Below are 25,942 nucleotides of genomic sequence, written 5' to 3'. Positions count from 1 at the left end.
CCCTAGTACTGGGGGCTTTAGTAAACTGAAAATATACTGTTGTTTAGCAGCTATATGCAAAAAGCAAATCATGTTACAGCTATAACTATCCTGCTATGTTCATTTCAAGCTACTCATACATTTTTACGAGGGCTGGCCTACCCATGAGGCAAGGTGAGGCGATCACCTCGGGCGGCAGGATTCACAGGGGCGACAGATCTTGCCTCAAAGAAACGCATCACATGCTTCTTGGAAGTCAGATCTGCCATCACCTTGGTAACGCCCACCCAATGCCGCCTCTACTGCTGGTTTCCTCCCACACTCTAGAGAGGAAATGGCAGGGACTGCCCTCTGGGGTCTTCTGCACCAGCCAAGTGTGATCCAGAGTGGGCTCCTTTCCTCCAATAATGGCCTTGAATCCCAATTCAATTGTCAGGTAAGGTTGACTTGATTCTCCCCATTGTTCCCAGTGTAGATCTTCACTCACCAAAATTGGGAGGGGGCACCATTTTGTAGGTGCCAAAATGTATTGCATCAGCCCTAACTTTTACCCCTTGTTTACTTCTTCAGTTAACATGGCTGTATCAACCCCATTTTTTCAGTAGATGCCTTATACCACATTCTTCCACAAACCATAATTCTCTGTTCAGTTTACACAGTTTCAAGAGGACACAGTCCTTAAAGTATTTCCTTTCACTTTTCCAACTAATAAACGGATTAAAGTTTATATCCATTTTGCAAGGAAAATGTGTCTGGAGCCCTACTAAAATATTTATGACTCACTTTTCTTTTCTATTTTACAGCCGCTTTATTTTTAATGCAAGACTCATGGGAATTGGGTCACGTGAAATTCAGCTGCAGATTCCCCTGCATGATATAGTATTACCAGATTTGGTTCTATAATCTTTGAGAGTGCTAGCTGGATTAGCAAGCCACTGCACTGCTTAGCCCCTTTTCAGAGCTGCAAGCTAGCAGATACTTTTGGCGACACTTGGGTATGTGAAAATGCAACTCGGCCACATCCTCACACAGGCAGGTGTAGAGCCCTGGGCCTACTCTAGACAACCTCCTGTAGCCATAGAGGTAGCTTGCAGCTTCAAACAGGAGGCTTTTGCTTAGAAAACACGAGAACGACAAATACATTCTGTCTTTTGCCTGGCCCTCCCCCTGCCATCCTCTCTGCCTTCTGTTCCTGGTCTCTTCCACTATTCCATCAAGGTCATGTAATCTTCTGCCTGGCTCTTTGAAGGGAAATTATTAAGACCCAGAGCCAACCCCCCAGCTATCATCAGACGATGGGTTTGCTTCTAGGTTGGGAGAGAATCCTCTAAGGCAATGTGTATGTGTGTGTGTGTCTCCTGCTTTGATCTTAACAGAGTACTAACATTCAAGTCATACCACTTGTGTATTGCATTGTTCTGTATTGTGGCTGGCTATGATTCTGCTTCACTGAGAAGTAAGCATGTGCAGCAAATATGCTGCATTCTGTTAACCTCTGTACATTTTGTTTATAGCATGAAAAGGAAGCAGGCTGTGAAAGCTGTGATGACCAAATGCATAGGGTGAGTGAAGAAGGAAGGCAGGAATCTATGCCTGAGCTGTCCCTGGACAGATTCCTCTTCTTATTTTTCTGGTTCCCCCCTTGTTGGTTCCATGCTGCAAAGGAGAGGGAAGAATTGTTTGTTTGCATGCTCTGCCCATGCATACAGCAATCTTGCAGAAGATAGACAGGTCTAGTCTTAGTCAGTGCCTGGATATGAGACCACCTTGGAATAGTGACCATATTGCACTCAATGGAGGAAAGGAGAGATATAAGTAATAAATAGTATTTATCATGCAAACTGAAGTAAACAGGAATACAATGGAAATACATTATCTCATAGCACCAAAAGAAATTAAACTGCAACATCCAAAATAACAACCCCCAAATGCAAAGGAATATAATAGCAAACTTACCACACCAGAGGAAATACAGTGCCTTCACCTGGTGGTTACAAGTTGCCACAGAAGGGAGACCACGTTCCCAAGGGTGTTTACAAAAGGCCTTAAAATACATAAGTTGAAGATCTTGACAGACAGGGTGCCAGCCCCAGATAAACTGTATTTTTAATATAAAAAACGTAAGTAGAAAAGCAATCAAATGTTTGGCATTCCATGAATCCTACGCAACAGCTCCACTTCGTACCTCTTCCCTAGTTATCATAAATTATGATGCCATTGCTGTAGCACTGGAACATCTCAACAATTTATCAACACTCACTGTGTGTACTATTCCCCACCACCACCGCTGCTTGTCAACTCTCCAGCAGAAGAACTGGTGCCCGTAGAGCGGTTATCACAATGACATGCTGTGAAACTGGCAGAGGAATGCGACTCCTACCAGAGTTGGCCCATGCCATTTTATTGCCCTCAGAGGCAGCATGTGCGGCAAGAGTCACAACCCAGAATAGTGAGGGGCTGGGAGGCACACATCTCGAAGCATACACCGTTTCAGCAGCAACCCCTAAAACATTGTACCGGCCCTAGCAATTGGTCATGTTGCTTGCACTCAGGCCCATTTGACCATGCGTACATCTCATCCAGGGATGGGGCACCTCATGGCCCTTCCAGCCTTCTCTACTTGGTCCTCAGGACTCTCCCAAATCCATACACCCTCCTGAACTACACCCCTCACCAGCTCTACTTTGCACCTTCCTTGAGTGTTTTCATCAGTCCTTGAACTCTGATAATGCTTCCCGCTTGCCTGGATGGAGGACAGAGAGCAGGTGTGGATGTACAGCCAACAGTACAAAGGCAAAACCTGTGTTTATTTGCCTCACCCACCACTGACATGTGGCCCCGGAAGGTCGCAGAGAAGGGAGAGTGGCCCTCAAGCTGGTAAGAGTTCCCACATCTCTCCCACATAACCCAATTTACTAGAGCCCAAGTTACTCATCATTAAACCCAGGCCTTTGCAAAGCTTGCCTGAGGCCCAGGGCAGGAGTCCCATCAAAATAAAGTTATAAACTCAAACAAAAAAGCAGCCGGTCTGGTTACATAAGGTGGCAGGACCTCTCGGCCAGCTTAGGCCTCCAAGGCCCAGGGCAAATGTACCTGGCTGCCCCAACCGCTCTGCATGGGCCTGATGACGCCTGTATCTTTCTCTGGGAACTCCCTAGGCTGCATTGTTCCCAGCGGTCACAGCAGACATCCTGGCGACCCACCCACCTAAGGGATGTGCGGCCCACCGGCAGGTCCTGATCCCACCCTCGGGAATCCTCGCTACGGCCTAGGCAGCAGCACGTGCAATATTGCTCGGCAGAGGCAGCGTTATCTGCATCAAAATGTCATCCCTTCGGGGATGTAGTGAATAATTATCCGAGTAACAACAATACAAAGAACAAACAAGAGACAGCAGGAGGAAGCGGAGCGGAAGAGTAAATGCCACAGCCTGATAAGGCTTCCTGCGACATGCACGTTTCCCACATGGGCACCGCAAGCCACGCTGCTTTTCAGGATGGCCTGCTTACCCATTTGCTACAGCAATAGAGATTAAGAGATAGGTCTGAAAGGGAGGGCAAGGGTAGGAATGGAGGGCTGCCCGTCACCCTCACGTAGCACAGCCTGCCTTCCTCATTATCTGCTCGCTGCCAGGAGCTATCTTGACAATCATCTCCTCCAACATCCTGAAGGGAGCTAAGATTAGGATGTCATATTGGGGCTGCGAAATCAAAGAGTGACGCTGGGAGGGGAGACAACAAAGCAGCGTATCGTAAGCTTAAAAGGTACCAGGGAGTCGGTGAGAATAACGTCGAGGAAGGAAGGAGACAAACCTTTTCAAAACATCCATGGCAGGCAGGCAGGCAGGCAAGAGGTGAAGGGCACAGGGAACGAGTTGGTAAGGCGGGTAGGGAGCCCCATAATAATCCCAGTGAAAGCAAGGGGTGGGTTCTCTGGATGAAAGAAATGGGGATTTCTTAATGAGAAGTTACATTTGCCCCATTGGATGCCACAGCGACTAATTATACTGGGATTAGAGGAGGAAGCCTTGTGGAAAAGAAAATAAGTGTCACTGGCTAGAATGATTTTTCACTTTAGATTGTGTTCTCTGTGGCTCCTTTCCAGGACCAGGGAATTGCCTTGCAGTCAAACCACCTTGGGCTGTTATCCTATTATCTCTTATAGGCTAGGCAGGGTCAGGCCAGGCCAGGTAAGGAGGCCAGCAAATTACTCCCAGATAGAAAGAATGCCATGCTGGTTGTACAAATGGGGAAAAAAATTCTTAGCAGAATACATTTGCGGGTTCAGACCCAGAGATCTCCCCCTAAATAAATTCACACTTGACTCAAATTTTAGTTTTGGTTTTTGGCAGAATTTAGGCCACAAATTTATTGATTACAGAAGGTGAGTGGTTGCATAGGCTCTGGTTCGACTAGCTCCCTGCACCCTTGCAGGCAGCGCTGACCCAGGGCACCATTGTAGGTCAGCCAAGGGTGAACACTTGGGTAGGCGAAAAGCTGGGAACAGACTATGTTCACCACCCAGATGCCCCCCTGGACTCAGGCACGGGCATAACCCCCTCTTGGGGGTTGACCAAACCAGTTGAGTCCCTGGATTCCTTAATGGAATACCCTTCACATAGGGATAGTGAGACCTCTCTCCAATCCCTATCACCTGAACCAATGCCTATCCGCCACACAAGCACCGTGCTCACCGCCAACCACTCACACCTGTAACTAATCCCTTAACCCCACTGACACGGAGGTATAGAGCAGCCCATTGGCATGGCCTTATCCACATAATAGGCTCCATCCAGTTGGAAGCCAAGCAACTTAAAATCAAGTGGATGGACAGGAAGTAAGCGGAACGCAGATTCCACATCACACTTTGCCAAAAGTGCACCTTTCCCATAGCTCCTGATCAGCTTGACCGCTTGGTCGAAGGTGGCATACTTGACAGAACACAACACAGGAGAGATAACATCATTTACTGATGTACCCTGTGGGTAAGATAAAAATTATTTTTTGGGTGAAAAATTAAGGCTTTACTGCAAATTCAAAAAAGAGAGAAGACGTTTCCATATCAAAAAGAGGGCATCTGGTTGCTGGAAGGGGGCAGACAGTCGGAAATGGTCACCTTGCTATGTTGCAGTGCCAATCTCAGCCAGGAAAGGAGACAGTTGCCGTTATTCGCCGCTCACATTCACCCATTGGTCCTGGGAGTTGTCACTGGAGGTCATCTCAGCACTGGGGTCGCGGGATGGCAGGAGCATTCCGCTCTCCGGAGCAGGGCTGGTGGGATTCACACCCGGGTTGTCCCCGCCACTGTCAGGCACCTCCTTGTCTGGCTGCTCACTCCTGTCCCCAGAGCAGCGGGGGTCCAGGGCCTCCTCCCCAGCACCATTTTCCTTCCTTGGATCCTCCTGCTGAGCTGGGTTTTCCTTCAGCATCAAGAATCCATCTTTCTCCTCCACCTCCAAATTGACATCGGTGTCATTCTGAGATTTGTATTCTTCGCTGTCCATCTCAGAGATGGTAGACTCATAAGTCAAGTCCTAGGGATCATCTTCATCCAGTAGTTCTTTCTGGAGAAGCTCAGCCCAGGAGAGTTCCTCCTCTAGAGTAACACCGTCCTTTTTCCTTTTGTTCCCTTTGCCTAGTGGGTGGACGGGGGCTTCCAATGTCTCTTTGGGGACCAAATCCCGTTCCATGACGTTCAGATATCCGAAAGCACACTGGAACCTCAGAGGGGCAAAGGCAAGGATGACACGCGCTACGGTCCCCAGCCGCTTCTTGGCGTGGTGCACGGGTCAACCCAGAGACTGTGCCAGGGATCCTTGGCCAGTGGGGGTCCCTGCAGGGATGGCGAGGCGAGCCCAGGGGAGGAACTTGTGAAGGAACTGGAACAGATACGTCAGCAGACGACAAGGACTTCTTGCAAACCAGACTGTCCCCGGCACAGAAGTCTGTGCGGGACTCCTTGATTCCTTCTGCTCCATTGCATGGAAAGCAATGGGGACAAACTCTGATTCAATTCGTGGGTAAGATAAATTGTGAATTAAATGAAATTCCCCAGGGGCCTTCTTGGGCACCACACCCAATGGGGAAAGGTGTAAATCTGGGTAAGGAGGGCACTCAAATGGTCCAGCCATCCTTCCCAACGCTAGTTCCTTCCTGATCTTTTTCCTGGCTATATCAGGCATCTCTCTCACTGATTTTTGATTTTCAACTTTCGTGGACCTGGGCCGGAGTGAAAAGAAGGGGGTTTCCCACCCTCAAACAAATACCCAACCAGCCTTTCCTCAAAAGGGCACACGGAAATCAATATTGCAACGGAGAGGAACTCTCGATGCAGTAAAATTAGTCAAAGTGCTGAATGAAAGCACCCAGAGAGCAACAAACGCAAATTGCCCAAGTCACGTTAGCTGAAAAAACCCCAAAGCTGCAGCCTCAGCCAAATTACAGGGACACCAGCCGCTGTAAGAGTGAGGCGGCAAGCTCCTCAACCGGGAGCGCTCAGGGGCTGAGCCCCAATGGGGCAAAGCCCCGCTAGAAAAGGGAAGGAGAAGGGGTGGAAGAAGACAACTGAAAAGGGGAGAAATAACGAAAAGATTAACAAAAGGGAAAGAATAATGGAAAGAAATCACCAAGGTAAGTCTCTCGGCTGCACAGAGGACACGCTGTTAGCTTGTTCCAAATGCACGAGCCGAAAGAGGAAGCTCTGGGTCACATGCCTATGCATCGATCCATTTAGACTGCGCCCCATTGGCCAGATTGAACCCAACATCAAGGGACCTACCAATCGGGTGTTGTGGCTAACCAATTCAACCCACCCACAACACAGGAGGTCAGTCTCCAGGTCTCACCGCAACACATGCCCTCTTTTAGGGAGGACACGATTTATTAAGCCAATTAAAATATCACGAAATAGTGCTCAGGTTTTAAGAGTTCTCCCGGAGTCTTCATCAGAGCAATGGGAAGGAGTGGGGAGAGAGAGGTTTTGTTTTTGTTTTTTTGCCTGAGAGTGAAGCCATGAAGTCTGTATCTGGTCACAGTTTAAAAAAATGGATCCAATTTCACTGATGCCATGTCCCTCTTTCTGCACCAGCCAGGTAAGCTGTAGTGACACTGGTGTTGGGAGACCAGCTCCACAGTGCTGCCCTACCATGCTGGGTGCTACTGGGTGCTAGGCAGGTATCAGGTTGCCCCGAGGCCTGCTGAAAACAAGAAGCACAAGAATGACTGATTCCCTATCACTAAAAAACACAAGAACTGGCTGTTATCCAGGTCTGTTTCCATGCTTATTGTAGGTGAGACACACAGGTTCCTGGAGAGCTGGAAAACAGGTAACAAGAGAAATTGGGTAGTCCTTTATACTATCAGGGCTGGCTGAGACAGAACAGCAAATGGTGTACCCTCCCCCAAAAAGCACCCCAAAGATGACCAGACAATCTGCATTGCCAAGACCAAAAATCCCATGAGCACCATTCCCTGGGACCTCAAATACTGCCAAAACAAACTCAGTCTGCATATACCCCATACATTTAAAGTATATGACTTACCCAAAAGAATCCCAGAAACTGTAGTTTCTTCTCAAGGAGCTATAATTCCCAGCACCCTTAACAAACTACAATCCCCATCATTCTCTGGGGAAAAATCATGTGCTTTAAATGCACATGTAGCCTAAGAGTTTCCTGCCCTTTCATAGTTAAAATCAACCACCTGAGGCAGCCATCTCTGTCTGCCTAACAGCAGGGCCCACTTCTTAATTCTGCAGACCAGATCCCCTCATACAGGGCGCATGTCACCCACATGCAGTTCAGGCTGATTTTCCCCATCTTCAAAATGTCTACACAGCAACTCCAGAATTTGACTACTGTTATATAAGTGTATGATGGTGTTGTCTATTCAGAGGAAGGTGTTCAAAACCCACACTTTGCAAACCTCATTTTCTCAAGCACATTTTCCTGCACAAAGAGAGTTTGCCACATATTTTTCAGACGTGTCTCCACGAGAGGCAGAAATTCAACAGCCACTGCTTTTTTCTACCATAGAGACTCACTGTTGTGTGGCATACAATAGAATGATGATGATGATGATGATGATGATGATGATGATGACAATGATGTGATCAAAGTTTCAACTATTGAATTTCTGCCTGTCATATGGTTCTACGTTGCCAGAAGCTGGGTGGGTAAAATAGCTGCCAACTAGTGTCAAATCAGGAGCAGATATGCCCTGAGAAGTGGACCTGACATACAGAGGACTTCACAGGAAAGAGATGTGCAAGATCAATTTCAGGGGAACTGCAGAGGAACAGGAATTGCAATCCCACATCCTGTCAGCCTCCGCCTCTGGCTTGCATCACATCTGAAAAGCATAGCTGCATACATACCAAACATTTAAGGCCCATTTATAGCACTTTAAGAGTCATGGCTTCCCCAAAGAATCATGGGTACTGTAGTTCATGCCTCACAGGGTTAGAATTTCAAGCACCCTTAACAAACTACAGCTCCCAAGATTCTTTGGGGGAAGTCATGTACTGTAAATGTATGGTTTGTACATAGCGTAAGTTAAGACTGCCGCATGACCACTCTTCCAACAGTAGCCTAACACGGGTCTATTTATGGTGTTCTCAGCCATGTCCCTGTCTACCAAGCAAAGCTGGGGGGGGGGGGGCAAGGGGGAAGAAGCCTCAAAGTAACCAAGAGAGCCTGTGATCTCAATCCAGCACCTTCACGTGCAGCACTTCACAACAAGCATGTGCCAGTCTCCTATAAATACAATGTGTTGATTAGCAGAACTATTTACATGCTCTCATGTTTTCAAGGCTACAAATGTGTGCGTGTGTGTGGGAGGTGGAGGAAACCAGGCCTGCTACCTTAGAAAACCAAGAATTGAAATGTAGTGTTCATATTAAGATTGTACTTCCTATACAGTATTCGTTTCCCCTCAGCTACAGCTACAACGTGGAAGGCAGGCTCAAAGTCATGTTTTGGCAATCAACATTTCTGTGTTACATGTCAAATAGCTAGATGCTTCTGCATGTTGGAAACGCTCAAATAGTGACTGCCACCATGTCAGCTTTCAGAGAATTCCAATTCTGAATGCTACTGCATGTCAGGCTGCGTCATCTATTGGTGTCAGATATTGTCAAAAGCCGACTTCCATGTCAAATAGTAAGCTATAGCATGCCAGCTACCGAGACAGACTGCTTCTCAACAAATACTATTGCATGTTTACTGCATTTCTCTTTTCTCCTGCCCCATTGGTCTCTCCTTACCCTCATTCCTCAGCCACCCTTTCGTTTTTTTCTTTCCTCACAAATAAGCTTCTCTGCATCCCGTCATCACCTTTTCTCTAGTTGCCCCATATAATCTTCAATCTTTCCTCCTCTCTGCACCACTATAGGTTTAGGCTGTTTTTTATTAGTTTAGTTTAATTTAATTTATATGCCGCTTTTGGATGGTAGGCCGTGCCCAATGAGACTCGTGTTACACAAAAATCAAAACGGAACACAGTTAAAAATAATTGTTGCCAAAATATAAAAACAAATAAGGCATCATCAACAAGTCACACTTAGTACTGCAATAACAGAATCAAATGCAAAATCAGGATCAATATTAACAATTTAAATAAATAAATCTCTAACCCACCCACCTGACTATCCAACAAGTGTCCGAGGCCCAGCCTGACATTAGCAAGCATGAACAGTAAAAGGCCTCCAACACATAATCAATAACACATGAAATGTCCTGATTTAATGAAAACTGAAGTACCGCAGCCAGAAATCCTGCAAACCCTCTTTTAGCCTTCAAGGCCCATGTCATATTTCCCAGGAGCGACTTAAGCATGCAGAATTTCACTTCCTCTTCTCAGGGGTAAATTGAGCAGCCCTCGCTCACCCTCATTTTACCCCAATAAGGAAAACTCACCCACCCTGCAGAAAATACCCCACCCATTAATAGGTCCCAGGGTCACCAAGGTCTCAGCTCCATCACCCTCTCTTCTCTTACCCATTTTTCTGTTCCCCATCTCTCAGCTACCAAACCCCATTTTTCCTGCTTCAGCCTTTATTGCCTGTTTCTCTCCACCGCCCCCCCCCCCCGGCCCCGCAAACTTCCTTCTCACTAAACATGGCAACATGTACTGTATACACAAAACATTCACAATACCAGCAATTCCTACACAGTGAGGGACACTCAGACAGAGGTGAGCCATTCATGCAACTTGGCTGGCTACCATAGGCCAGAAAAACCAGGGCCACAAAATGCTCTTCCCTGTGACTGCTAGGGCGATACCACTCAACTCCAAAGGTAAGGATCGTGAATGAGATCTAGCCACGTCAAAAATCCTTTCCTTTGAGTCACAAGCACAACAAACATGTAACATGGTGGTTATTGCAGGGTCCTCGTCAGATCAAACCATTCTGAAGCGATGCAGCCTCTCTCGCACAGAATGTTAAGTTTATGCTTATTTCTTCCAGTTAGAGAGCTAAAAATAGCTGCTGTACTGTTCCAGAAAGACACAAGCTACTGCGAGGGGGAAAGAAACACTCTTACACACAGTTGATGCTAAATGCTATTATTAACCTGAATCCTGTCCAAGGATGTCAAGCAAACACCAGGGAAGCATACCTGATTGAGGAGAGAAAGTCTTACCACAGCCAGTGAGACCAGCTGGAAATATATGTTTGTACTAATATGTGCTTTTTGAAAGTGTCCTCAAAACCCCTGTATTTTGTAATCTAGCAAGAAAGGCATGGAAGTAGTTTACCCTCCTCTTCTCATTGGTTTGCATCCTTCAAAATACATCTGCGCCCTAAGCTGCCTGTGGTGAAGTCAGTTTTGCACGCACACAGTTGCCAGTCCTTGCTTTAAGCACAGCCACACTGCAGGATAGTGAACCAATGTTAACATTTGTGTGAAATTAAATTATTTCATATACAACTTTAGAATCATAATCCCTGGAGATCAAACATTAATATAAAATGATGTATGCATTAAAAGATGCTTCATCTAGAATGCTAAATTCATCCTCCAAACTAGTCAAAGAATTTTTTTAGGAACTACCGTTGCAATGTCCTCAAGATAGAAGGCACATGTGCTGCTGTATAACATGCTGGGTTCCTCCAGAACACCTGTCTATTGAACATTTATCCTGATTTGCTTATGTGGTTTAGATTAAATATGGTCTTTATTGAGCATCCATTTTATTTGTGTGGGGGTTATGTGCCAATGAGCATTCATCCTCCTGATTTATTTGTGGGAAGGTTATCTATTGTCGCATCCATTTATCTGTATCCCACACTTGTTAATATATTTCCTCATCACTGTTCTAAATGCAACAAGCCTAATGGGTGGTGTACTTTATGTGGATTTGTTACACCTGAGTGCTTTTATACACTTTAATTGTGCAAACTTTAATTTCTAGTATGTGACTGAATCCCTCCCACAAAATTGTGGCAACCTGGAGGCATCCTCAATGTGGGAAATGGTCAACACTCCAGCTCCCGCCCCCTCAGAAAAAACACATCCTATTCTTAAGTTTCTGACTGGGCCTTAGAACAAACAGAATTACACTATCTTTTTTGAAATAATCATGTTTTTAGCTGGCTGGTGAGGCTTGTGTTGGGCAGCTATATCCAGGAGCACCCACTTATTTATTCTTATTTCCATCGGACTGCTACCCTTCCCATGTTACACAGAGGCTACACAAATGACCATTTCACATTTGCTTACCACGTAAACTTATTATGGTATACAACTAGCCAAATAGGAAGCCAGAAATCCAGAAATCTGGACTGCCTGAACAAATGTTGGGGGAACTTTTACCACCTCTGGAAGAAACTGAAATCTAGATTCCCTTTTTAAAAAATAAAACAAAGGCTGTCATTTGTGTGTTAAAATTCTCACCGCCTGTCCAAACACTAGCTCCCTCAATGAATGCGTGTGATGCTGCAAGTTTACAAACAGCTACTGTGATCAAGCTGTCCCAGTCCAGAAACTGGGACAGATGAGGCATAGCAGGTGTAGCCAAAGCTGGATCCATAAGCATCTGCAGATTGTGTACGTCCTCATTCAGAGTGTGCAGACAATTTCTCAGCCACAGTGCCTTCACCTTTCTAAGATTCAAGCTTACCTTGTTTTCCCATATCCATCCCACCACTGCATCTAGGCACTGGTCCGTTGTTTACTATTTTGTTTTCTCAGTTTGTTAGATGCCCCTTGCCTGCCTCTGCTCCTTAATGGGTGTATGGTATGGCCAGCATGATGAAACCGCTACTGGCGCACAGAGGACCATGTCGAGTGCCAGAGCACACGGAAACGCCGTTTACCTTCCCGCCACAGCGGGACCTATTTGTCTACTTGCACTGGCATGCTTTCGAACTGCTAGGTTGGCAGGAGCTGGGATAGAAAGCAGAAAAAATTAACAGGCATAGACCTTTTCCCAGCCTAAAAATGCAGTGGAAATAGCCGCCTTTTCCCTCCAAAGTCAGCACCAAACCTCCACCGGCAGGGAACGAAGTAGGGAGCAAAGTGGCTGTCATTTTGTCAAATCCAACAGTTAAATTACAGTGTAAGGTGAACCCACGGGGTGTTCAGAGCGTTTCTGACAGGAATCAGCACATAAGGCGGGCAGGTAAAGCCTTGACAAGGACTTAAGCCGCCCTTCATCCCAGTCTGATTCCCAGGTGACATTCAAAATAAAACTCACCCTGCCACATGAAGCAAAGGGAGACATGGCCCTGTCATAGTTCAAGAGCAACCATTACTTTCAAGAAAGCTGATTCCTGTCAGGAACTCAGCATGTCTGTAAGGATCAGGCACCAGAAAAGCAGGATTAACCAAGGTGCCAGCTGCCCAAAAAGGTCCTATTAACTCATGTGCAAATTTTAGGTATCGGACATCTTAAAATCTAGGCGCTGGCTGATTTACAGATGTAGGCCTTCCATATCCGCCATTGAAGTAGCTGGCAGGATCCCAATAAACAGAAACCTGCGACACACGACTCCTGCCAGCCAGTGCGTTCTCAGCCAGTGAGATGAGGTCAAGTCTTTGAGAATGGTTCTTTATGCTTTTTTTGGTTTAATCCAGCCCCTTTCCCCCCAGACTTTCACCACAGGACTGTCAAAATTATAAACGGCGCGTGTAACCAAATGCCATGCAAACACCAACCAGCAAACACCAGTCACGGTTGAAGCAGTGTGTTAAAGGCAAAAGGAATAAAGAGGCAGAAAGCCAGAGTGGCATTTGTGACACAGAGACATGGTTTTAAAGAAAAAATAATATTTATTTGCAATATAAACAAAGTCCCAATATTGGGTTCAGGATATATAGGGTCACACATTTTTTCCTTCATAAACACAGAAAGCAAAACTGTCCCTCGCTAACAAATTCTCATTTATACGAAGAGGATGCATCTTTCTTTTATCTTTCTTTATTTTAAAAAAGACCACCATTGGCACAGGAAGCCTTTATACAAACCAGCTTAACAAGATACAGATGCACTGTCTAAATCCCTGAAAAAATAAAAATTCCTCCTTGAGGTAAGATTCAGTTAGGAGATTCCGCATTTGCTTGCTCATCCACACACAAAGCATTCCACGCTTCCTGCCCCGATGACCCAGCAACCCCAACATTGCTAACATAAAAAAGGAACAAAAACGAACAAAACCACCAACAACAAAAAAGACAAAAATCATTCCAATATTCTGGTAATGTTTCTTTAAAAAATAAAATACACGCACACATGCACACATACCAATTCTGTGATGCAACAGCATTAAAACATTCTTCCACATAGAGCTTTATTTATTGGGGGGTGTGGAGTATAAAAACTGAATATTTTGAGGGGGGGAACTCCGTGGCTTTTAAAAAGTTACTTTCAGGGTGAAAGTGGAAAGGGAGATGAGAAGAAGGGAGGGGCTACATTGCAGGCAATGAAGTTTTCCCATGCCCGTCATGCCCTCTTCCTGGGGGTGGGGGAAATAAGCACCACTTCTCCCTCTTCCAGTATAATACATTAGTGAGAAATATAAACAAGTCTTCTTGTTGTAGAAGGCACAGCAAAGAAGTTACCCAGAAAAAAAGTTCACCAGAGAGCTCAAATGGGCTAAAAAAAATCCACGTTTCCATGCCCCTTTTCTAAACAGCATAATTCCATGCCCTCCTGTGGTTCATATGAGAGTTGTCCACTGGTTACGCACCAAAATGTCTCTGCTCTGCTCAAGTCTTTTAAAATAGCAGAATCAGCTGATTCTTCTCACACCTCTCAGCTGCGCTCCTCCCTACACACACACACAAATTCACACACACACAGAGACACAGAATTAAGTGCGCTGGATAAATGCCAACATCATTGAAAGTATTTTCATTGCTTCAGAAACTGGAATGATTTCAGGCCAGCTGGGTGATGTTAACAGTCATAATATGCTGCACAGAGCAGCTAAGAGCCTCGAAACATGCCTCTACCAGCTCAGATGGAGGAGACTCAGGTAGCATCAAACTGGGGCCAGAGGGCAACGGGTGTAGGGTAGGGGCGAGTTGTTTTTTTGGCAAAAGGTGGTGTTTTTAAGAAAGCACAATGGCGCTTAGTCACCTTGGCTGATTCAGTGCAGAAGAGATTGTGAATGTGGGCATGGCAGAGAGTGGTATTATCACCAACTGGCCCTCACAAGTCATGAAAACACCAACCGGATGCTAACAAGCAGCAGCAACAGGTGCCCTCTCTCTCTCTCTCACTCACTTACTCTCTCTCGCTCACTCCCAAGTACCCAGTAACATGCCAGAATATATCAAGGCTTTACAAAGTGTGCAAAATGCATTTGGTCAATAGAAACATTTTGATTTTTTTTCCGTCTTTTATCTAAAAACATGAACTCGAACAAGAACAGAATAAAATACTGGTTTTGCAACCTTGTCTGTACAAACTGTCAGGTACATACACATTTAAAAAGAGCTTGAACCCAAGGAGGAGTAAAGATTACCTCCTTTTCTTTTAAAAAAAAAGTAAACTGGGTTTTAAAACAACAGTCTCAGGCCAACACTTATTGATCAAAGGTTGCCAAGTGCATGAGTTTCCTTTGCTTTCCACACCGAGCAAACACACACAAGTCGTTCTTAACGTGTGCGTGTGTAATACATGTATGTGTGTGTTTGCATGTGTGTGTGTGTGCGGTGTGTATCATGTCCGTCTCTACACACCCAGGAAAGCAGCTATTGCCAGTAACAGCTGTATTCAGAATGCCAGGCCATCCCCCACATTAAGTAACTCTGATAAGGTAACTCCTCCGAACCCATTTTGATTTAGCATCAGAATACTAATAAATGGCACAAGCCTTTTCAGTAAAGCAGCAATTCAGACAGCTCTGCTTGGAGAAACCAGTTCTTTCAAGGCTGGCTGGAAAGACTTTCCGCTTAATGGATTTGAAATGCTCAAAGAGAAGTGATTCAAGGCTTTGGGGGGTGTCCCCCAGAGAAAATCCACTTCATGTAGACTCCAAAGTGTTCAGTGGAAACAAGTTGTGATTGGTTGGAGTGGTGAAGTAGAGTTGTTCGGTGGGGGAGCGGTTGTCACATGGGCTGTTGAGCCCCAAAGTTCTTTCAAAGTCCAGGAGCTGGCCCATGAAGTTAAAGTTTGGAGAAATGTTGGACTTTTTCCTTTTTACAAAGTCATAGGCATCATTGAGAGACAAGTTGAGCTTTTGCATTAAATAGGCAACAGTTACCGTTACAGACCTGCTGATGCCGGCTAGGCAGTGAACCAGAATGCCACATTTCTTAGAACGGGCCTCATCTGAAAGAGACAAAAAAGGGAGAGGTTGAACATGCTGGACCACAAGAAGCTGCCTCTCTTTAAACCAGGGCGAGATGGAAGCCCGCATCAAACAGCTTAGGTCAATTATTGCAACGGATTTGTTATTCATCATCATAATAATACATGGATTTCAATATCCATGTATTGCTGGATAACTGGTAGTTTTCACCCACAATTCTTTGTATTTCCTCACAACTATATGCTTTCCTCAAGTCTCACATGATGACTAGTTGCGTGAACAGTGGCAATCAGCACTGTGTAGTCAGAACAGTTTACAAATAATAGTTCATTAAATCTTGGCACATAAAGATGATGTAAGCATGGAAGTGTCATAAAACGGAGAAGATAAGGAAGCAAGTCTCTTGAGGAAGGAAGACAGAATTGTAGTTCTGTCTCTGAAGTTCCCTGACTCTTCTTAAGATGTAGTTCAGGCCATTCTCACTTCAAATTTAATTCTGGTATTAAGCAACAGCTAGGTGCCCAGCTGCAACTAGTCAAACTTGGCAGCACTGACATGTGTCAAAATACAACCACTAACGCTAACTTTTTGAGGTCCCTTTTATTTTCAGAATCAGCTTCAGATGCTGCTGAGAAACTGAAGTTTGCTAAATAACTGTGGGGCGTTTTTTTGGAAGCAATATAGCAGCAGAGCTCCACACACAAAGTTATCCGATTAATAATTATATTCAAGCAGACGGCAGCAGGGAAAGGAAGGTGAGATGCTGTTTAGTGGCAGACACAAACAGCTTTCACAAGCTAAAAATACTATCGGTGACTGACTGCAGCATGTATTTAAGGTGCATGCCTACACCTAACTGACACTGGCCAGTGTCTCTTCCTACAGCAGTCAGTTTGAGGCTGCAATCCTATGTTTGTTTCTCTGGGGTTAAACCCCGCTGAACTCAGAAGGACTTACACACACACACACACACCACTGCACAGTGAATATGCATGTTGACCCATAACAAAGGCCACACAGCCCTAAAGCACATTTATGCAGAACTTCATTCCACTGATGCCAAAGAGACTTACTTCAAAAGTACATGTTAAGGCTTTGCTGTTAAGCCCGGAAAAGTTTACAGCCTAACTACCTTAGCCTGAGACAGAAAGATGAGATAGCCAATGATAGCAGGGAAATAAAGAATGAACAAGTTTGACTTCTTAGCCCGCATTATTGTACAAGTCACGAAGCAGTGCCAGGTGACAAGGACTGCTTTAACACAGCCTCTTTTCAAGCAAAATAAATTTCCCAGAGGTCTTCTGGTGTCCTATTTGAACACTGGTTCTTTCCCCCTCTATTTAGTCTTATAGTGAATGAATGAGGTAAGCATTTCCTGTCATAAAAACCAAAGCAGAGTGTGGTTTTCACAGAAAGGATGTTTTTTTTTGACTGAGCCGGTGTCTAAATACCATGCTCCCCTCACATGCCTTTAAGCAAAAGCAAAATGATCTACTGATAAGAGCAATAGAAGAAATAGACTTTTTCATATTGAGGTTTTGGGACAGTACAAACCAACTAAGCTTGTACTTTTCCCCAGAGTATACTGGTTTAGAGAACACAGAACAGAAGCAAGCAACTTTAGCAGCACTGAGGTTTTCAAGCCTACAGTGCAGTCAAGCAGACCAGAACTTGTCCACTATCTCAACGAAACAGCTCTCTGGTTTGTATCCAATTAAGTCATATTTGCAGTACACCTACTGAAATCAGTGGACAAGCAGGTTTAGTCATGACTAACTTTAGTTCAATGATTTCAGTGGGTGTATTCTGAGTAGTGGGTGTGCATTCTGACTTAGCCAGAAACAAACTACTGGACTGTTGTATTTTCAACTTTAGGGCACACAACTTTGTTAGGTAAATATGAGCCATTATCTGGCAGCCATATATCTATTCCTGCATCACAATAACAATTCTGGAAAGCTAGAACAATCCTAGAAAGGATCCATTTGGACACTGTGTTTCCAAGCACAATTCAAAATGCAATGCCAATAATGTCCTACATACTTCTTGAGACCAATATTTTAAAAAAACCAATTAAAATGTCAATAAAAATGTTATTTCTCTGGTGCTGAAGAGACGCTAAGGTTTTCTCCCTGGGGAGAATACTACAAAGGCAGGGTGCCACAACTGAAAAGACCCTTTTTCCAATTGTCATCTGCCTCACCTTAGAAGCCAAGTGCATTGAAAAAAGGACTTCTGAAGATGACACTTGTGAACAGGCATGTTCATATCAGAGAAGGCACTCCCTAAATGACTGTGTTTTTATCTTGCTCATTCTTGCCATATTAATTGGCTGAATTTAATTTATTTAGATGTGTCCATTCTCATAGCATCTGTGAGCTGCCATGGAAGCAGAAACGCTGACGGGCAGGATCCAAAGTTTTAAATAAAATAAGTTTTAGGTCCTTTAGGGGTTATGATCAGCATAGGGATTTTCTCTCCAAATAGCAATCATAAACCCCTGTTCAGGGCCTAGCTACTTCACACATGCACACCCATCATTTTATGACTTCAGCAGCCAGAGGTAATTTGAACGCATTTCTAACACAGAACTTTCATCTTTGTTCACATGTTTAGCTTTATCTTTAGGAATCAAGGAACATACACAACATGAGCAAAACAGCTCTTTCTTTTTCTCAGTGGTTTTCTAAATGTGTCCCATTAAATTTTGGGGTTCACAATGATGTGAAGACTAGGAATGGCAGGCAGCTTTCTCTGAAAGGCAGATTGCCCAGTTCTACTGATCTTCCCCCTGCCATCTCCTGGAGCAGGTAAGTGCTGTGTGCCTCCCAAGGCAAGGATGGAGAGTTTCTGGCCCTTCAGATGTTTTGGACTACCAACCACCACCAACCCCATCCATCAGCCATGCTAGCTGGAATCAAGCAGTGTCCGGCAGTCCAGCCATTCCCCATCTTTGTCCTAGGGAAAGGTGTCAGAAGGAGTGGTTTGCCAGGTGAGGCAGAGCTGCAGCAGCAGCAGCACTGTTACTCAGTGAGAAGGGAGAGGCAGGGGTGGGATGCTCAGGTTCCACCCACCCACAGCCTCACTGCCCCCTCACTGCCTGGCAACGCTGCCAGGAGACTATTGCCGCAGATTGCCTCCAATGGGTAAGCGGATCCTGGTTCTCAGGTGGCACATGGTGATGGGGGGGCAATAGGCAATGCTCCCTGTGTACGCACTGCAGAACATGTCTGTAAGCATCTGCAGCACAAAGGGGCTTCCACAACAGATGCTTAGCAGATACTTCCTTGTGAAAAGTCTTTCCCCAAAGTCTAAAGCTTAAAAATGCCTGCTTTATCTACTTCCCAAAACACAAAGGAGCTTTCAAAAAGGTATTCCGTTTTCAGAGTTATTGGACCCTCAAATTTACTCATAAACAGCATGAATAGGAAACCAGGGACATATAGTATCATAACATTTAAACAAAAATAGACCATTTACAGGGCAACCCTACATGTGTCTACTTAGCCAGAATCCCCAGGGACTTCAATGGAACCAACTCCCAGGTAAGAGTTTACAAGATTTCAGCCTCAAAACACCAGCATGTAGTTTGTTAACATTTAAAATCTCTGCAATGTAACTTAGTTTTGCGGCAAATATAATGCTCACAAAGGTGGAAATTATAATTTAAAGCACAGCCCTGAAGCCCCAGACAAAAAACAAGCCATCTTTAAAACTGTTCCACCACAGCCAACTGAAGCAAAGCTTTTTGATTTTGAAGTAAAGTCTGAAGTAGGGAAAATCAGTGTCTGACACTGGCACAATCACTAGCTACCAAAATTAGGAGGTGTAACATGTATTGCATGGAACCTAACAGTGAGCAGGTACTGAACCCCCAGGACTAGTTATGGAAAACTACTGATTGCTAAAGGGGCTGGTCCGCCAAGAACAGGATGTCCAACACCTACCAATGAAAGCAATGGCCTCGGGAAAGAATTGGGAGAGATTCTGACTCCAGTGATCCGAGATGGGAATCTGTTTGTACTTGAATTCTCCGTCGTGCTCAAACATGTTGGGGAGGTTGGGAGTAACGTTCAGAATGTACTTGATGCCGTATTTGCCCAAGACATCCAAGTTGGTGGAATCTTTGGCACAACCCAGGTACAAATAGGGAAGAATCTGGACAGGAAAGGCCGGCTGGTTGTTTGGGACCGGGCTCCCATCGGATTCCGTGGCACTGCTAGGCTCCCTGTCCGATTCCCCATCCGAACAATCGGAGCTGATCCTCAGGCCTCCCAAACCAAGGACCGATGTAGGAGGAGAGTTGGTAGGAGATGAAGTGTCAAGATTGGTTTCACAATGCTCCGAGTATTCTGTCTGAAATTTGTTGAATCCACCTGCGGAGGGGAAGAGAAGGCGCACTTTAATATCACTTGCATCCTAAAGCTACCAATACCTGAATACTTATTTATTACCAGGAAAAGCCACATATTTTAGCCATCTGTTTCCTCCTTAGCTAAACGCACGCTGAAATGTCCATTTACCTAAATTCTTTACTTCAAGCGTATGGTCTGAATTAGGCCCAGATTGGTAGCATGCTGCTCTGTGTACAGTTACGTGGGGAGGAAAGGCAATGGCTCCTAGCATTGCATCCTGTGTGAGGGGAAGGATAGCTCAGTTGGTTAGAGTGTGGTGCTGATAATGTCAAGGTTGCAGGTTCGATATCCGTTTGGGACAGCTGCATATTCCTGCATTGTAGGGGTTTGGAGTAAATGATCCTCAGGGTCCCTTCCAACTCTACAATTCCAACCAAGGGCTCAAAAAAGCACTGGCACTGCCATCCTATACATGCCTACTCAGAAGTTTCATGGGTTTCATGGGACTTACTTCTTAGCAGGTGCCCGGTTTTCGCACCCTCCTCTTCAGTGGTAATTACAGTTGCCAGCTCACCACAGCATAATCCTAGCCTGTTCATGTGTGACTTTACACAGCAATTTAATATCCGGGAAGCAGCCAGTGAAAGTTTTCATAGCATGGAGATGTTTTAGGAACTGCTAACGCCTGCAGACCAAGGTGCTGTTGAAGTACAGGAGCAGGGGCTCAGGAAAAAAGTTGGCAGCCTCAACAGAAGTGCCAAGACAGCAGGAAATTTCAGGTGACTGCTGCAGTTTTCACTTGATCACACATCAGTTACACTAGTATTACTGAAATGTGCTGTATGGCTCCAGCTTTTCGTTTTGCCATGCCAGGAAAATGCTCTGAGGTGAGAAATCTGTGCCTCAGTGTAATCTTTCGAGATGTAATGAGGATTACATGAAAAAATGTTCGTCAGTTTAAAAACCAATTCCTGCATATCAGAAAACTAGACTATCAGGGAGAAGAGTAAGCTTCAACCTTCTCCCAGACATTTAGCTTTCTACATGTAGGGTTGTTGCTGCTTTGCTGTTGTTGCTGCTGTTGTTATTTGCTAAGGGGAGACATTCAATCATGAAAAAAACACTTCGCCTATAGTCTGTAGCAATTAAATCCACAAAAACTAGTATCTGACTACCTGCTTCTTAAGGAAGAATATCCTAAGCACATATTTAACATATGCCATGCATGCTTGACTTGAGAAAGAAAAAAGTGGGTGGCAATATTAACATTTAATAAAATTATAGAAATGATGCCTGCCATTTTTCTTCTCCCACCCCGTCCCCCAGAGGGCTCCTGCGCATTTAAGATGAGCAGAAAATCAGCAGCTGCCACTTCCCAGCATGAAAATGCAGTGACAAGAAAAGCTTCACCTGTTGAATAACTAACTGCCTGTCATGTAAATGGCTAAAAGCAAAGGGGGCGCTGTTGGGCGGCGGGGCTGGCTGGGTGTGCATGTGACAACTCTCACAGCAACTCGGCTTGGAAACAAAAGTTCATTTCCAAGCAATGAAAACTTCATTAAGGAGAGCCGGTTCAAATAGAAGGCATTGTGAGATCTAGTCTCGAAGATATTGCTCAACATGTGCGGAAGGTATTAAGATATGCTGGGGCCAGTGGGGGTGAGGAGGAGACAGGAACAGAAGTTTCCTTTTTCAAAATTATAGAGTGTTTGGCCGCTGCCCGCTTATCACTTGGAACAGCAGCACAACTGGAGAGCTCAGAAAACAACCCGTCACCGAGTTGAGCAACTTGCTCCAATATTGTTTAAGTAAACTCAAGGATCTATTGAATGTGCAAGTAAAGGTCAGGAGTAAAACCAGTCCTTCTAATCATTTCTCTTTTGGCGCCTCTTTCCGACAGAGCAATTAGGCAAGAAGAAATTTAATTTGCTCCTTCGTGTACATTAAGGAGGCATTTAGCAGTCATTACGTGGATCTGATAAACAGTGTCATTACGAAAAGTCTCCTGGAAATTCCAGGGGTTTGGCATAGTTGTGGCAAGGTCACTGAGCAGCATGCACATCCCCTGCCATATTCATTCATGAAGGGAAGAGAGGGAGAGAGAGAAGGTTCCCTTTTTTTCCCTCCTCAAGGAGAAAGACAATATGGAGAAGCCATTTTGGAATTTTAATTGGAAACATTTCCCACTGAGGCCCCAGAAAAAAAGCGAAGGGAAAGCAGCAGCAGCTTAACTCCTCCTTTTCTCCATTGCATGCGAGTTTAAAGGAACTAGGGGGGAGTTAAGAAAGGAGGGAGATGCCAGGAGTACAGAATTCAGGTTAAATAACGCAGAACCCTCATGAGAACTATTTAGGATCTTGAGAAAGGAATGGGAAGCACCAGTGCATTTCTGTCCTCAAGAGAAGCTGAAGAAGTTAACATGGCAGCATGAGTTCAGCTACTAAAAAGAGCCCTGAAACTTATAGTAGGAAAGAAGAGGACCCAGAATCCCCAATAACAGTTTCATCCTCCTTCCTCTGCACCTCACATATACTGCCCTCCTACCATCATAAATCCCGTAATCAATCTACCAGTCTATCCATCCGCCTTGTTGCAAGTGACAATATTGATTTGGTGTTGCCTACTGTTCCTGCCTCAATCCTGCCGCCCAGTGACCACAGCAGTGTGTGTGTGTGTGTGTGTGTTTTGGGGGAAGCAAAGTTATTATCTTCATCCTGGTAGGCTCACTCAGAATGACTGTTTCGACTGCTTCGCAATGCCCCTCTTTTTTTGGGGGGGGGGGGTTTAGGAGTTCTGAATGGAGACTTTATAGTGAACTAATATCTCAATTCAAAATGCACTTCATTCAGAGATTGAGAGGCATAGCAGAAGCATGGCACAGAATGGCACCAGAGAGGTAATTTAATTCAACCCATTGCCCAAAGGCAAGCACATCCCTTCACCAGGAACACACACACTAGGAAGCACTGCTAAAGCACCTGGATCTAGTCTCAATGCACAAGATCAAACTTGGGGAGGGGGGTGCAAAAAGAGATGGAGAACTGCATATGATCAATACACCCACCATTCCCACAGTTGTGGTTACTGGCCTCAAATAACCGCATGTTGTGAAAGAAGTCTTTTAGGGGAGATTGTTGCCACTGTGTGAGAAGTTAGATCCTTATTTAATTTTCTCCGTCTGTATAGAGGAGATCTCCTAAAGGGCAACTAAGGAGGGAAGATCATAGATCCACACCAGGTGGGTGGACAAGGTGGGAAAACTAGGGATGGTGGTCAGGAAGAGGGAGGAGGGACTATTCCAAAACAGATGCTCACAAACCGGATTTCAGAATGAAGAGGCATGGAGGATTCACTCGGTGAATAGACCCTTTCTGCCCCATTCATAGATATGGAAGAATCGGGCAGGAATAAGACCTTCCGTCGCTGGAACAAGGGAGATGGGAGGGAATAGTGTCTCCCACGCGAGAGATTTGTACCGCGCGGGGAGGGAGGAAGGGCGGCCGGCCGGCGGGAAGAGGTGCAACAAGAAGGGGAATCCGAGGGTTCAGCGGCCAATATCTGCCCGTACTCGGCACATGAGACCATTTTGAAAGGCGAAAGAGCAGGAGCACAATCCTTCGCCAAAACGAGAAAGCTATAATCGCCTTTAAAGGGTGGGAAAAGTGCAACAACAGACCACAAGTTTCCTTCCATTATTATCCCTGATTTCTTAAGGGCGGCATTCCCAAAACACACTACAACGGGAGGCGAATCCTCAGGAACTACGGAAGGGGGGGAAAGCTGCGATCCGGATCCGGATCCAGTCCGCATGGTGGTGAGAGATTAGGGGCCGGGGGGGGGGGATTGCTGTTAGGCGGGAACCACGCCGGTCGCTCCGATGGGGGGGGTGCTGCTAGCTAGCAGACCAGAGCTATCCGGGTGGGGAGCTTCCCCACGCTGCTCAAATCGATCCGACCCCTGCCCGTCTCCCTGCCAGCCCCGCGCCCCCGGTACCTTTCAGGTAGAACGCCTTGCAGCCGTCGTCGCGCAGCTTCTGCAGCAGGAGCCCGAGGACGGAGCTGGGGGCGCCGCTGTCCTGCTGCCACTCGGCCGTGGCCTCGTCGTAGAGCAGGACGGTGTCCGCCTTGCAGCGCTTGGCGAAGCGCTCCTTGTCCTCGTTGTTGGGGATGATGGAGCGGATGGGCAGGTTGCCCTTCTTGAGGCGCCGGAGCATCAGGCTCGGGATGGCCAGGTTGATGGCGGTCTCGATGTGCGACGACTCGAAGAGCTCGTGAGGGCGGCAGTCGAGCAGCAGCAGCGAGCTGCCCCCGCTCGACTCCAGCTCCTCCTGCAGCCACTCCGCGCTCTTCCACGGCATCGCCGCAGCCATGGGAGCCCGCGGGGTGCTGCCCCAGATCTGATTTTTCATGAGGATCGCAAGGGAGGGGGGGAGGGCAAAATCGCGGGGAGGGGGAGCGGAGGAGGAGAGCGGCCGCGCGTGGAAAACAAATCACTGGCGCGGCGCGGAGGGGGGGGGGAGAGGGAGAGAGGAATGCCCTCTGCAGCCTACTGTCCAAATCACCGAAGAAGCAAAAGAGTTAGTTCAAAAAAAAATAGGATCGTTGTTTTAAAGGGAGAGAGAGAGAGAGAGATCCGGCCAAGGAGCCCGCGCTGCTTTGGAGATCCAAGCGCTCCAAGCGGATCGGCGTCCGCGTTCCCCTCGATTTCCTCGCCCGCAGCAGAGAGACGTTTCCTTCCACTTGCAGGAGCAGAAGGCGGGAGGGAGCGGGGGAGAAGAGCCTGGCTCTGCTCGTGCTTCTGGGATGGGGGAGGCGAGGAAGGCGCTGGCCAGGCTCTCGGGGCTGCTGCTCCGCCTCCTCCCCGGGAAAGGCTGCTTTCACTTGGTTCGGTTTAAGGCGCTGCTGCTGCTGCTGCTGCTGCTGCTGCTGCTGCTGCTGCTGCTGCTGCTAGAAGCGCCGCGTCGTCCCGCTCGCTCCATCGCGGGCTCAGCCTGACAGCCTCAATTAAAAAGGGGCTTCGCCATCGGATCGGCGTGTCATGCTCTGGGAGGCGGGACTCGGCGCAGAGGGAGGGGCCAGCGGGGCGGAGAGGCCCGCCTTAAAGGGAAAGCGGCGCTCTTGCGCTCGGGCAGATGGCTACAAATGTCCACTTGCAGCTAGCCAAGACGTGTGTCCCGCCCCCGGTCTCCCTGACTCGGCATCCATAGAAGCACGCTTCTTTCTTGCTCCGTTCTCCAGTGTGTGTGTGCCAAGTTTATTTAAATGATGCTGAAATAGGAAGCCCCGTTGAGCTGCGTGAAATTTTCCTCCGGGAATAAAGGGGGGGGGGCTCTGGAATGGGGGGCGGACGGCGGATCCATAGGATCTCACTCACATCTGGTCCAATCGATTCCACCAGAAGGGAATGCTTTTCTTTTTCTTTCCATTTGTTTAGAAAAGTCCATAGAAGATTGCCTCGCTTTAAAAGGAGGAATAAGAAGGGATCGTGGCTGAACCACGTAAAGTGTTCCTACCTTAATGCAACAGTGTTTATGGACTAGTTATTATCATTCAGGGAGAACCATAATAATACTTGTGGCCAAGAAAAAAAGTATTCAGTCCCTAGTCCTAGAGACATTTCAACGCCACCGCTTCAGCTTCAAGTGATTTATGACAACAACCAGCCTTCCCACATCAATAGACTGGGGCTGCTGTGAGGTTTCTTTTTCATGTGATGTGAGGACTAGTACCATGAGCCAACTCCGCCAGAGATTATCATGCTTGCCTCTGTGGGACAAATAGTAGAATTCCGTCGGGAGCTTCGGTGCGCCTCTACACAACGTCAGGTTATAATCAGCGGGATAGTCCACGATG

The 25,942-nt window shown here is 46.2% G+C and overlaps 1 protein-coding gene and 1 long non-coding RNA gene across 2 annotated transcripts in view; both read right to left on the bottom strand.

Moving 5' to 3' along the window:
- LOC309333772 overlaps nucleotides 1-4,164 on the bottom strand; it is a 79,804-nt gene extending 75,640 nt beyond the window's left edge. Inside the window, exon 1 of the long non-coding RNA XR_014152685.1 lies at nucleotides 1,936-4,164. This is a non-coding gene — a long non-coding RNA (uncharacterized lncRNA). The remainder of the gene's footprint in view (nucleotides 1-1,935) is intronic.
- A 9,065-nt stretch (nucleotides 4,165-13,229) lies between these two features.
- Nucleotides 13,230-25,030, bottom strand: DUSP7 (dual specificity phosphatase 7). Its single transcript, XM_081848608.1, has 3 exons — nucleotides 24,084-25,030; nucleotides 19,683-20,111; nucleotides 13,230-15,755 (listed from the first exon to the last, which is right to left on the bottom strand). The coding sequence occupies exons 1-3, from the start codon at nucleotides 24,496-24,498 to the stop codon at nucleotides 15,448-15,450; spliced, it is 1,152 nt and encodes a 383-aa protein (XP_081704734.1). The 5' UTR covers nucleotides 24,499-25,030; the 3' UTR covers nucleotides 13,230-15,447.
- Nucleotides 25,031-25,942: the final 912 nt, after the last annotated feature.

This window comes from Podarcis erhardii (genome assembly GCF_964252035.2).
Source record: "Podarcis erhardii genome assembly, chromosome: 2".
In the NCBI taxonomy this organism is placed as follows: Eukaryota; Metazoa; Chordata; class Lepidosauria; order Squamata; family Lacertidae; genus Podarcis; species Podarcis erhardii.
Note: the sequence above shows the minus strand (reverse complement) of the source record. Positions and strands in the feature narration are given on the sequence as shown.

What these genes read in the sequence shown, in the direction of transcription:
- DUSP7 (XM_081848608.1), bottom strand. Translation starts at nt 24,498, where the DNA reads ATGAAAAATCAGATCTGGGGCAGCACCCCGCGGGCTCCCATGGCTGCG. An exon ending in CAAGGCGTTCTACCTGAAAG is followed by an intron (nt 20,112 to 24,083) that starts GTACCGGGGGCG and finishes TCCCCTCCGCAG; the next exon opens with GTGGATTCAACAAATTTCAG. An exon ending in CGAGGCCATTGCTTTCATTG is followed by an intron (nt 15,756 to 19,682) that starts GTAGGTGTTGGA and finishes TGTCTCTTTCAG; the next exon opens with ATGAGGCCCGTTCTAAGAAA.